At 36.6% G+C, this 13,725-nt stretch overlaps 1 protein-coding gene across 4 annotated transcripts in view; it reads left to right on the top strand.

The window, feature by feature from the left end:
- Positions 1-13,725, top strand: part of CTNNA3 (catenin alpha 3) — a 1,563,160-nt gene that overhangs the window by 1,491,712 nt on the left and 57,723 nt on the right. For all 4 annotated transcript variants that reach the window (XM_053663824.1, XM_053663825.1, XM_053663823.1 and 1 more), the window contains one exon: positions 10,149-10,254. In XM_053663824.1, the coding sequence (XP_053519799.1) occupies positions 10,149-10,254 (106 nt within the window). The remainder of the gene's footprint in view (positions 1-10,148; positions 10,255-13,725) is intronic.

Below are 13,725 nucleotides of genomic sequence, written 5' to 3'. Positions count from 1 at the left end.
AATATTTTTGTTTAAAGCACCAAAGTCCAATTCGAAGAGGGGATGTCTTCAGATTGCTGGCTTCTGGCATAAGCATATTATCCTTCTTGGAACTGGTCCCATGAAATACTGAAAATCTAATGAGTTTAGCCTGTGGGGAGATATTATAATTTTTCATTGAGGCCAAAAAACAAACAAACAAACAAACAAACAAACCCAGAACCAAGTCTATTCAGCACATTGTGTAAGTCACATATATGAATTCTGTGAACTTTCTCTTGAGAACTGCAAATTTCGATTTCATTCAGGGTAACACCCTTTCATGTGGCCATTGGTTTTCTCCTTTCCTATTATTTTCTTCCTAAATAACCCCTTTTAATTGGATGTCCAGGATTTCACATTTCAAGGAACATTAAAAAAAAAACAAAAACCACTGGGGTTTAGGGAGGACTTCCAGGCAGGAGAGAAAAGCAGCTGTCTCACTCCATATGCTGGTGTGCTGTCATTAAAGTTTTCCCCCAAATTTTGGGAAACATCTGATGCCTATTTTTAGACAGAACTGGCAGGTCTTGATGAAATAAACCCCTGTAGTAAAGGGCAGAGGAGAACTGTGGTCCAGGACACACGGAACCGGGAACCAAGGCACAGTGTTGGCACAGCACTGAAGTACTCACATCTAACAAAGAGCAAAAAGGTCTAGAAAGTAAAAAAATAAATAAAAAGGAAGGAAGGAAAAGAGGAAGGGAGGGAGAGAGGGAGGGAGGACATCTAAATTCTGACTTTCTTTTCTTTGTCTTTCTATCGTAATTTTTTATGAGTAGGAAATGAATCATTAAGCATACAGTTCTAAATTATTTTATAGTTCTTTCAACATAGTTTGGTCTGACACCTACATGTCACCCTTCGCACTGAGTAATTTAATGTGAAAGAAGACAAATACGTAGGTATCATATGAATCTATTTTATCCCAAGTCAAGAGACTTTTAAGGCAAAGACTGGCACATGCAGACATGAGCATGGATCACTCAAGTGGGCATGATGCTGGATGTCTACTGTTTTACAAAGATATTGCTTTAATTGATTTTCATTGAAGAGGCATTGAGCATGTTTTCTCACATAGCATTGATAAATAATGATATTAAGGCTGACAGAGGGACAGAGTAAAAAATAACTTGTGTGTCTGAACTAGAGATGATTATTTCATCCAAATTTTAAAATAATACCCTTTTCAAAAAAAATCAGCTTTGGGCCACTACACAATAATTCAATAAAGCCTGTGAAGCAATGAGAAGTGAGTTACGATGCTGGTACATTAACATGAAAACCCAACGCATGAGGTCTAGCCAGGTAGCTCAGTTGGTTAGAGCATTATCCTGATAGGCCAAGGTTGTGGGTTTGATCTCTGGTCAGGGTACTTACAAAAATCAGCCAGTGAATGCAGAAATAAGCGGAACAACAAATAAATCTCTCACTCTTTCTCTCTCTCTAAAACAACAAATTAAAAAAAAGAGCAGCTACATAAAACAGTGTCTCTCAAGTCACACTCAATATGAATACATTATTTGAAAATGGCAAGCTTTTATAGTACACTAAAATTTAATACACTGTAGCTATAACTGACGAGACCAGGAGAGAGCAGACATGCCAAAGACCTATTGGTAGTATTTATCATCTCAGAAAGAGCAACAAGGCTGGATACTGGTGGCAAGCCAGATCCTTGAACCACCTCTGCACCCAATCTATTCACTGTGATAAGTCTTCACTAAGTCAGGGGCCTTTTCACCCCTGTATGTTTCTTCAGCTGAACCTTAGGATGACATCGGACCGTGAATAAAATAAGAAGAGAGTTGGTATGGAGGCTTTAAAGAAGTCAACTGCTACATAATAAAAGCCAAATTATGTTATTCTAATAAATTGAAAATGATTATTTTCTGAGCCCATAAAATTTGGTCTGATATTAAAGGAGCAGCTTGTGTGTCTCAGTGGTTTAGGGGGAAGCTGGAAAAAGTGCCCAGACTGGGTAAGAGATCATGTACATGATTAATGCCAAGGCCACTGGCAACAGGAATAAGAGGGACTCCCACAGTCAGGGAGTGCGATTGTATTTACAGTACATTGGCTTTGATTAATGTGCACGCTCAGAGGAGTGATGTGTAGAAAGCGAGAGAAGACCCTGTTTTCAAATGTTGGTGCTGAGTACAGATTTTCCATTACGTCCTGAGAAGACATTGATGGATAATGACTTAGAGTCACTTTGGAGGGAGTGGCTGGTTGCTTCCCCATGCAGGAAAAAAGTCACAAACAGATTTCCTTGTCCGTCCTCATACCCCTGAGTCTGGAGGAGCCACGAAGTTCATCCCTTATTCACAGTTTCAGTCACCAGTCACTTCCAAAGGTTTCTCAGATGATTTTAACTATAATGTTGTCCCTACATGACCCCTTTAAGTAAGCAGCAGTATAGTTTCTGAATGTCTTAGAAAAATATTTTCCAGAGTTTTCAAGGCCTTTAAGTTTCAAAGAAGAAATGAGTGCATATAATAATTACTTGAAAGACTCCCCTCTCCCCTAAAATAAAACAAAAGAAAAAAAACTTTCTCTATCACCCTACTTGGGACATCCTGCTCTTCTGGCTCCAGGCTAGAATCTGAGGCACGTAGGGTTGAGTGTGTTTCATGTGTATCCCACTGGGAAGGACTAGGCGAGCTGACATTGATATGTGGTGGATGGGGAAGGAAATACTTAAGTTGGACTAAAGTACAGGTGGCAAGCACAAGGCCTGCGGGCCAAATCCAGCCCACCACCTTGTTTTATCAGGCCTAGCAGCTTCTTTCTAGGGGCAAAAGCGCCAAGCTCCTTGCCCCTACTGAAGGAGTAGTTACATTTATACAGTCCTAAATTTACATTCGGCCCTTACATCAACCTCGAGGCTGATGTGGCCCCTGGTGCAAATGAGTTTGACACGCCTGGTCTAAAGGAAACACTACAGTTGATTGCCACCTGGATGCTGGTTCTCACTGCTCCTTCCAACACCCAGAACTGATCTTTCTTCTTACAGAATCCTCGTATTGGTTCCTATTGATTTTTAGGTGTGATATTAAAACAACTTAATTAGTCAAAAATTGGGCTTAGATCACTAGAAAAAAAGCTTATATTTATATAGCACAGTTTTCACCGGGGCTAGGATTCTCAAATGAACATTAATGGCTCAGTTTTGCTTCTAGAAAACTTCCCATGGTCAGTGCTCGGCCCCCACCACCAGGTTCCTTTTCTCTCTGAGCCAAAATGCATAAGTCCAGCTGAGAGGGGAAAATAAACAACTGTGACTTTCTCTTTTCCTAAACGTGTCTGCTTTCAGCTCCAAGTAGTATAAATGAAAGCAAGAAAGAAAAAGAGAAAAGATGAATGACAGAAACTAAATTAAAAAACACTGTTTTCTTTTTTTTTTTAAATAACCCTTGGAATTGGTCATGTAGAGAATAATGCTTCAATAAGACCTCACTCAAAACAATGGCTAGGAATCACTCGTTATTATATAATTCTCAGTATGTGGAACATTCCACTCCTTCAGAGCTCCCCTTGGATTTCAGGGCTTCGAGATTCACGCTGACAGAAAAGCTATGATGATGCTTCTCCACCTGCATGATTTCTTTTTGACTTTGAAAGTCCTAGTGACTTAAACTCCTTAAATTTAGACTAAGCTGTATTTGTAGACCTTGGAGAAAAGTTAAGAAAACACTGGGCTTCTCAGCTTCTGTTTTCTTGTTAAAAGTGTGAAGATAATAGATTGCAGGGCAGAATGGGCATATAAGGCAACGTAAGTTGGGAAACGCACAATTGTGGTAGTACCTGCGATATGGATGGTGACTCTTAAATGTGTGCAGTGAACTGCCTGCGTGACAATGCACAGCATGTCTGGGCATGAGGACCGAGTGGGGAAACTGGGTTCAGTCCCTGGAACTGAGTGAGTTCAGTCCCTGGAACACAGAAGCACCCCAATCTGTTCTAATGTATGCTTTCAGCATAAAATTACACAGAAGATTAGTAACTCTTAATACTTAGAACAGAAAAAATGGATCACTTTACTGAAGACAAAAATCAGAATATCTGGCTAGCTGACCTCTTATTTGCCTTAAAAACAAATAAACTTTGTGGAAAAAAATTCTTTATTTTAATTCTACTTCAGCTTTCACCTAGGTGTTCAGCGATTTTCACTCTTAAAGGCACTTCATAAAATCCTGTGAATTGTATAGTCTCTAGATTTGATACAACACTACCTGGCAGAGGGCAAATGAAGGAATTTGAGAGCAGAAGAACAGAAAAAAAAACAACGTATATTTCAGGCTTGTTTGTTTTTTTTAAAGTAATTTTTGGATTTGAGAAGGGAGTTTCTACTACCTATACATACACACACATGTGGGTGCACACATATATAAATATACAATACTTATGTACACATTTTAAAAATTAATAATATTATCATTGCTGTTGATATTATTATTGTTTTGCATGTATGGTATGTGTGCAAAATACATGCAAAATAATAATATCAATAGTAATGATAATAATATTATTAATTGTAAAAGTATCTCCAGGCTGATTAACAAAAAAAAACTCTAAAAAACTTATCTTTTTTTCATAAACAAATACAACACAGAACATGAAAAAGTATAATCACCATGTACAAAGGAAAATGTATAGAATTTTTAGTTTTAATAACAGACCATATACATTGTAACAATGTCTTCTTTCAGGTTTTTTATTTTTTTAACTTCTTCTTTATTGTCGTTCAAGTACATTTGTCTCCATCCCCCCCCACTTCCCCTAACTCCAGCCATCCCCACTCCCCACCCTCGATCCTATCTGATTTTGGTTTTGTCCATACATCTTTTACAGATGTTCCTAAAAACCCTTCCCCCTTTGTAATGATTTCAAAACAAAAATAAAATTAGTCTTTTGCCCAAGCAGAGTATAGGTCCTATAATTTTAGCTGTATTTATGAAGAGGTTTGGCACTTTCCCAAATTTTTCCACCTATTTGGGAACACCCAGAGTTCTCTTCAAAGGGAACACAAATTCTGTTGCTAAAATGAAAAAGAAAATACAGGATTATAGCACCCCTGGTAGGATGTGCAGAAGAAATGCTATAAGTTCATAAAGCCCTGTTTTTTCCTTCCTGTGCCCCAATAAAATACATTCCCCAGGCTTTTTGTCAGTGAAATGAGTCTGTGTGTCTGGATTATGAAATATCAGTGGGAGTGATGTTTTCTAATTCTTATTCTGAACCCTAAATTCTCTTCTGTTATCCTCATTCTTTTCCTTTGTCAGATGTCTGAATGAAATGGATCCATCCAAGGGCAATGGTGCCTTAGGGAATAGGTTATCTTGTACCTAGAAGGAGCCTGGGTTCTTAAATGCTGTGTGATACACAGCTTATCACCCTGAAGCACACCTTGATTGTGATGTAGAAGAGGAATAAATATTGTTGGGCTGAGGGCTAAGATAGTCTGTTATTGTTAGGCTATTCCCAAATAACATGAAATGAAAAGAGCATAAATGAACACAGGCGTACATGCATGTTATATATTACAGTAGGAATATAATTCTATATGACATGCATGTATATGTGTGTTGCATATAACACACAGACATCACAGAATGTCCAGACTATGCTCTCTCTTTCACAAGACATATTTTTTTTCAGGCTTGAATTCCAAAGTTTCTTCAGGATACTGATTATTCAGAAAATAGCTGACTATTCACTAGCTGATTTTTTTATGGAATTTTATAGGGTCCTCAAAACTTGAGAATGATAACTTACAAGACTAAAGGTCATAAGGGAGAAAGAGTTGCCTAATCGAAGTTTCGTGCTTGAATAGTTAGAGGAACAGTGTGTTCATGCTTCAGTCTAGTGCCTCTCTTCACATCATCCTTTTCCATTGCTTCTATGATAATTAGTTTTATCTTTTGCATCCAATGTCAGAACTACAAGCAAGAGAATTGTAGAGCTAAATTGTCAATCTTGGGAAGTTCATGCTACCAAAAATATGTCCACTAAATATAAGTCAACTCCTCATAAGGAGTCAAAGAACAATCTTAAACAACAGCGACTACATACCCGGTTGATAGCTGTCTCTATTTCACATGTTTTTTCTTAGTAAAAGTATCCTGAGGTGTGAAAAGGAGCTCAGTAAAATCAAGACAGTTCATATGGTCTGGCAAGTACTGTAATCATTAAATCAAAATTTAAAAGGCCATCTTTTACATAATATCATTACTTGTAAAGGGGTAAGAGAAGAAAAAAATTAACACCTGCTGAGCAACTAGTATGTGCCAAACACAGTGTAAAATACATGATTCTATGTATCCGTACTGCGGGGCAGGTGTTATAGTCACTGTTTTAATGAGGAGTTAATAAGCTCAGACCGTCCAAGTCGCCCACGGCCATTGGACATGGCTGACAAGTGTCAGTGCTGGGGCGAAGACAGAATGTTTTCCAAGTTCATGTTTATTTCACTGTACTTTGTTGTCGCACTAAATTTCAGTGTTAGAATTAAGTAAAATAAATGTCTAACAGTGAGATTCCAGATAAAAGTTCTGTTTGTTGTATTATAAATGAATATCAAAGTACAACTGCTCATCCGGTATTGTGATTGCAATGGCTGAGTTTGAGTTTGATGATTAAAATGAAGGGAGGAAGGGAGAGGTGGGGGGAAGGTCCCAGAATAAATCATAACAAAAAGTGATAATAACCTCAGAAAAAAATTCCAGGACTTCGGACTACTGGTGTTATTGCTACCATTTTCCGTGACTCCAAAAGTTTAGGTAATGCAGCGTATTTCTATTTCTGGGACTGGGATGCGGAGCCAGCTGGTGTCCTTGCAGCGGGTGCGTGTGGCCCGGTCAGTGTCGGTGGGCCTCCCCCGAACCGCCCCACCCCGGAACCTAACCCTCCGCGTTGCTTTCTGCTGCACTCAGGGTAACCCTTCTTGGTGTCTTAAGATCATTTTTAAAATATAATTTTGCATTTGTGTGTTTTATTGGAAGCAGAAACTATTTGATATTTTCGATTATTAAAACAGATTTCTAGTTGTTGAACTGTTACTGGTCAGCTGCATCATCTTCTTACCGCGATGCTTGTGCTGATTAAGAGAAAGAAGAGAGGAGTGGATGTCAGAAATGGGGAGAGATATAAGAATCAAAGTTGAGGCAGTGTCAGAAATAACTCAGAGCTTTATGTTGCATAAAGAAAGTTTCAAGGCATCGCTTTCTCTTGCATTAATAAAATTTTCCATGGCACCAACATCACTGGGTTATTGTATTCTTTCCCATTATAACTTCTAACCTATAATTTCATGATTTATTGGCAGACTGTATCCTAGAGCTTGATCTGCCTTCTTTTGGGGGTGAGGAATAGATAGATTATTATCATAAACACTATTTATTAAAGATTTCTGGCCATTGGTTTCTTCAAAACATTTCCAAAGTCTACCCCTCCTCTTCTGAGCCTCTTTCTTTGTAGGATCCAAACTCAGTGATTTAAGACACAATTTGCTGACAGGAGATCCTGAGAACCCATTATGAAAATGAAGGCAACAAACAACCTTTGAATATATTTCCCAATTTAAAAAGCCTTCATTACATAGCACATTTCAGGCTGAGAATGTTAAAAAAATTTATCATAGTTCCAGTAATTGCAGCTTCCTCTGGAAGCTTAGCATAATATGGAATCATTTGTAAAATGTGTATTTTGTTTGGCACTCAGTAGGAAGCTTGCCAGGCAATACATTTAATTAGGAACACGAGGAAGAGAATAATTGCAGTCTGTCATAATGTATTATTGTTACTTTTAAGTTCTCCATGCGCTTAAGATAGTGGTCTCATAACAAGGTGTGCATTTAAACCTAGAGGTAATTTCCCTTTCATTGGCACAGAGATTTTATGGGAGGAAATATATTATTTTGAGCAGAAAGGTATATTAGCTGTATTCCTTAAATGTAACTTTTTTTGTCCATTGTTTAAACTGTGAGTGTTAGCTGCTGTCCTTACAGACAACCTTTGTTTATTGTTTCAGGCCTTGAAAATTGATACATTGCCCTTTTGGGAGCTTAGACAGCTTTATTTAAGTTTAACTTTCTCCAGAGGTACATAGAAATAATGAAATGCAATGCCTTTCTTGAACATAACCATGTACATAACATCTAGTCCTGCTGATGCATGAGGTAAATTCGATAAGAGCAACTCAAATATTGTAGCTATTACTGTTGATTTTTTTAAAAAATTACAAAGCAACATGTGTCAGCAGATTTAAAAAGCAGTATGATGAGGACCATATCTTCAGAGGCCAGGTTTTCGTTGTTAGACCTGATGTTCCATTTTTACAGGAAAACTTGTTTATAGTGAATTTGAGAGGCGCCACAAAACAGTGCAATAAGAAAGGGCCTATTTGGCACACACATCTTTGTGTTCGGTTTTCAGGCAGAGAATATTCTGATCATTTATTTTTACGTGCATTCCCTCTATCTTTCATTACCTCATAGTCATCTTCTCCTTAGTGAGTAGATAATGTCCTCTAATAACAAACCCTTAGATTTAATAACATTAGGGCATCTGCCCAGGACCAGGTGAAGGTGTAAACAAGACATCGACAATGATTGTTTCACTCCCTTTCTCATCTGACTCTACTCTGTTTCGGCCTCTTTAAATCTTCCTTTTCTTGCCCTGACCAGTTTCCTCCTCCTTCCCATCTCCCTCAATCTCCCCACTCCCACTAGAACATCGAAACAATTATGTCACAATATATAGATGATGTGTTATAGAGTTGTACCCTTGAAACCTAACAATTTTATTAACCATTGGCACCCCAATACATTTTAAAAAACACACAGGAAAAGCCAGAAAATAAAACAATTTGTTAGTGAGCAGTTCCTTCGGGGTCCCATCCGCTGCTAGACACAAAGAACAGAACCCAAGTAACTGACACACAGTGGAGGATCAGGAATTGGACATCACGGGACAAGGAGAGGAGCCGCTTCCGGTAGATGGGTCAGTCACTTTCATTCGGGCCATCATCCACTTAGTTTTAAGGAAAGAGAAGTCAGAGAAATAGCTCCTTATCTCATTCCTCTACAAAAATGTGGGTGGTGAGTTTTTTCTTCTTCACTACTTTGAAAATCTCTAAATGAACACAACTTTTATTTCATGGCATTAAAAATCAAGATTATTTTATAAAGTAGCAACAACAATAATAACTTGTACTATCGATTGCTTACTTTGTTTAAAGCAATGTTCTGAGCACTTTGCAGAAATAAATGCATGTAAATCCTTGGAATGATTCTGTGTAGTGGGCGTTTCTATTATCACCAAAAAAAACAAAGTGAGTATTTATCTCGATTTACTTACACAAATAGTAAGAAGTATCCCATTTGGGGGAAATAGTACATGAAAGTGCATGTTCATACTCAGTGATGACATAAATGCCAATTATATGTGGAAGAGAAATAAGGTGATTAAAAATGCAATTAACCAAAACACTATTTAAAAAAGGATTCAAAGAGCAGAGATAAAGGTAGCCCTTGCTGATCAAAATGTGCTGTCTAACATGTATAAAATTTTAATTCTCACGTATCTTCCTAGAATTAGAGAAATAGTTTTGCCTTGAGTTATCTACATTGTCCAAGAGTATTTCTAGGCTGAAGTTTATTACAGGAAACACCTAGGAGTGAAGATCAAATGTATTGCATCTCCCCAGCAGTATTTCCTGAATCTTATCAAGAGATCTCCATTTTCTTCTTTTTAATTTATTTTATTAATTTATTTATTTTAGAGAGAGGGTAAGAGAGAGAAAGAGAGGGGGAGAAACATCAATGTGTAGTTGCCTCTTGCATGCCCCCCAGAGGGGACCTGGACTTCAACCCAGGCATGTGCCCTGACTGGGAATCAAACCAGTAAACTTTTGCTTCACAGGCCCATGCTCAACCCACTGAGCTACACCAGCCAGGGTGTTATTTTTCTTTTTTAATACCAAAGTCTAGTTTAGGCCTGTCTAAAACTGAAGTATGTAAAGCTATTGGCCAGTACTTTGGGATGCAAATCTTATGTGTGTTTGTGTAGGGTGTGTGTGTGTATCTTATCATGAACCACTACAATTAACATGTACTTTTTTATTTTAAGGGGCAAAGGACCACTAAAGCACACAACTGATGTGATCTATGCAGCTAAAATGATATCGGAATCAGGATCAAGGATGGATGTCCTTGCTCGGCAGATCGCTAACCAGGTGAATTTTCTGCTGATGCATGGTGGTGAAAGTCTATGTTAATTGTTTTCCATCATTTCAATGTAAATTTTTAAAAGTTGGATTTTACTTTATTGGATATTTTACTATTGAATTATTAAAAATTTTATTCAATAATTAATATACAAGTAGTTTTTTTTTTTTTTTCTCCCCCTTTCTCTCCTCTTTTTTTCCCCCCTCCCCTCTTTTTTTTTGCGTTTTGGTAGGATGTTTTACATTTCATTCTAAAGAAGCTTAATTTCTTAGGGCATTGTTATTATTACTTAGGACTTGCTTATTTCTAAGATTTTTGAACTTCAAATATATTCAAATTACTTTCAATATCACCTTTTTGAATTTCAAACATACTCAATTGGCTATAATACCCAATGTTAGTATTTTTTCTACCTGAGATTTCTTATTTTTTCTCTTCAAGAAGTAATATCTTTCAAAATTATATTATATTATGTTTTACAAACAACAACATATTCTGGCATTCTGTGTAAAATTGCAAAACAAATAGTAATTATTCTATTACAAAAGTGAAGATATAAAATGTAGAGTATATAATCCTTACAGAGACTGATAGTCTATGTACTTGGTATTTTCTTTTTTTTTTTTACCTATTTCTCATCTGTATTTTAGTTTTCTAAGCTATGTTATTAGAGTTACATTTTACCCAACTTTTATTTAAAAATCTCTAAGTTTTTTAACTAATATACTGAGATATTTAATTAATATTTCAAACTGAGATACAGCATTAATTTGCAGGTTTGATATTATTCAATTTTATAATGCATATCTCCCTTTAGGGGAAAAACACTTTTTTTTACTTTGCAGCCATATACTTTTATTGGGAAGGCTCTTATTAGTTACTCTTTTTATCCTTTGTTTCTTAGAACATGAACTTTCTCTTATTTGATATTGTATTTGTGGATATAAGGGAGGAGAAACATAAGAAATAATAACAAATAGTTTTAAACATTCTTGAATATTTAAACTTTACACACACACACAATAGTGTCTTGCCACTCTACTGTAAACATTTTATTAATTTTAGGATTTAGTATTTATAGTTAAAACCAACTATATCCTAATATATGAATAAGTGACTGAAAGCAATTCATGGTTTTCCATATTATATGCAATTCAAGTTGAAACTAAAAATGAATTGGAAACAATTCTTAAACCCAAGATAATTTTAGTCCAACTAGGAAGATATGACAGAATTTGAACAGCATATAATTTCTGGTAAAACAACATCTGTGATTGAAAAATGTCAGACCATAGTTTCCTAAATAGAACTGCCCCAGTTCAGCGTGTTTAGTGTAGCTCATGCGAGTCTGTGCCATCCTTCATCCCTGACATAACAAGAGTTTCACTGTATTTCTGACCATACCTTCCCTAAATACCCCTTTCTTCTGTTTGAGAAACCTCCCTTTGCTGAACAGCAGCAAAGATAGGCATAGCAAAGAAGAAACACCTTGAAAGTATGCTGAGATTTCTAAATGTAGAATCACCTCAAATTAATGCCCAACCAAATTTAATGGATGGTAGAGGAGGAGGAGTCTCTCTTCATTGACATAGTAAATAGAATGGATAAATGGTCTTCTAGTAGGCAAGACGAAGGATGAGATAGTTGGGGGTTCTGTGTGATGAGTGCAAAATGCTGATAAGATGACGAAATGGACGGATGTGATTAGTTTATGGATCTTCTGAAGACAGAGCTGAAAAATAGAGATGAAGTAATTTTTATGGTGTAAGTTACAGATGAAGTCAGGGCAGTGTATACTATTATCCAAGAAGAGCATAGGAGTGAAAAGATGCCCAGTGACAAACACTGAAAACACCAAAAAGGAATCATTGAAAATTGTTTAGAAGGCATGTTCATGAATAAGAATATAGAGAAATGAGATTACAGGGTTGAAGAAAGCTTATTGTTTTGAGAGATTTTGTGTTGTTTGATTCAAAGATAGAAAAAGAAGACATTAAGAGCGCAGAAACAGATGGGATCACTGATGATCTGTAACCCTGAGGAAGGTGAAATTAGACAGCCTCTGGGCTGGAGTCCAGGTTGAGAAGTGAGTCCTGGAATGGAGAAGGTTGTGGACACTGTTTTTGCTATCCCTGGTTGCTTGAAATTTCTATTCCAGCCAATTCACAATGACAACTAATGCTTTTCATTAACAAATTTTGTCAGCTTAGCAGAAATTAAACTGTTTTCTGTAATGGCAAAAACCATTTTAAATGTTTTTTTTAAAATAAAGTTTTTATTCCAATATAAGCAAAAATAGCTGAGCTTTGAAATAAAGGTCTTTAAAGTATTCACTGTTCTAATTCACTCTTAAAATTTAAACTGAAAGGTAATAAATGGTTTTTACTTTTCCTCTCGTCTTCAGTGATGTATTCTGTATGGGTACCTAGCATCTCACCAGAAGAGTGAAAGCTGGTTTAGCGTGAGGAAACCACTCAAGCTGACATGCCATCTGCTCCCCTGTAGTGAGTGTCCCAGTGGTTATAAAACTTAAATTTAGGAAAAACAAATAGTCCCTGAATTAAAAAGCAAACCAGATGTCCTGGCCAACATCTCCTATCTTAATAAACAGAAATAACCAAGCCGGGTTATGATGTTCTACCACTTGATTTGTCTAAGAAAATCCCTAGCAGAGTTCCTTTAGAAGTTACTTCATGCAAATTTTATTTTTAAAATAGTCAAGGGCAAGAATGTTTTACAAGTCTAGGACCAAAATTTTTAAAAAATTTTATTTAGTTATTTTTCAAGTACAGTTTTCTGTCTATTTCTCCCATCCTAGCACCCCCCACCCCATACTCCCCACCTCCCTCCCATTTCCAGCCCCCCTTTAGTTATGGTCCCTGTGTCCTTTATACTTGTTCCTCTAAACCCCTCCCCCTTTCCCCCCTTAAATTCCCTTCCTTCTCCCCTCTGGTCACTGTCCCCTTGTTCTCTATTTCAGTGTCTTTGTTTTTATTCTCTGTGCTTGTTTGTTTTGTTGTTTAGCTTCCTGTTAAAGGTGAGATCATATGGTATTTTTATAAACTTTATGTAAAGCTATAAAAGGAGATTCATATTTTTGGGGGGAAGAAGAAAAGTTTATTTGACTTTAATAAAGGAGGCTCAGCAAATACTAGGAGAATATAAAAATAATAATTTTTTAAAATCATAACTGACATATAATATTACATTATTTCAGGTGTACAACATAATAGCTAGACATGTGTGCATATGACTCACAAAGTGATCACCCTCATAAGTCTAGGACCCATCTGATATCATACATGGTTATTACAATGTTTCTTACTATATTCCTTATGCTATATTTTATATCCCTGTGACTATTTATATAACTGGCAATTTGTACATCTAGTCCTTTCCCCTTTTTATCCATCTCTCCAACTCTCCTCCAATCTACACCCCTTCATTTGTTCTCTGTATCTACGAGTTTGTTTTAGGTT

The sequence above is a fragment of the Artibeus jamaicensis genome, unplaced genomic scaffold (assembly GCF_021234435.1).
Source record: "Artibeus jamaicensis isolate MK-2021 breed Jamaican fruit bat unplaced genomic scaffold, CSHL_Jam_final contig_332, whole genome shotgun sequence".
In the NCBI taxonomy this organism is placed as follows: Eukaryota; Metazoa; Chordata; class Mammalia; order Chiroptera; family Phyllostomidae; genus Artibeus; species Artibeus jamaicensis.
This window is presented reverse-complemented; position numbering and strand designations above follow the sequence as displayed.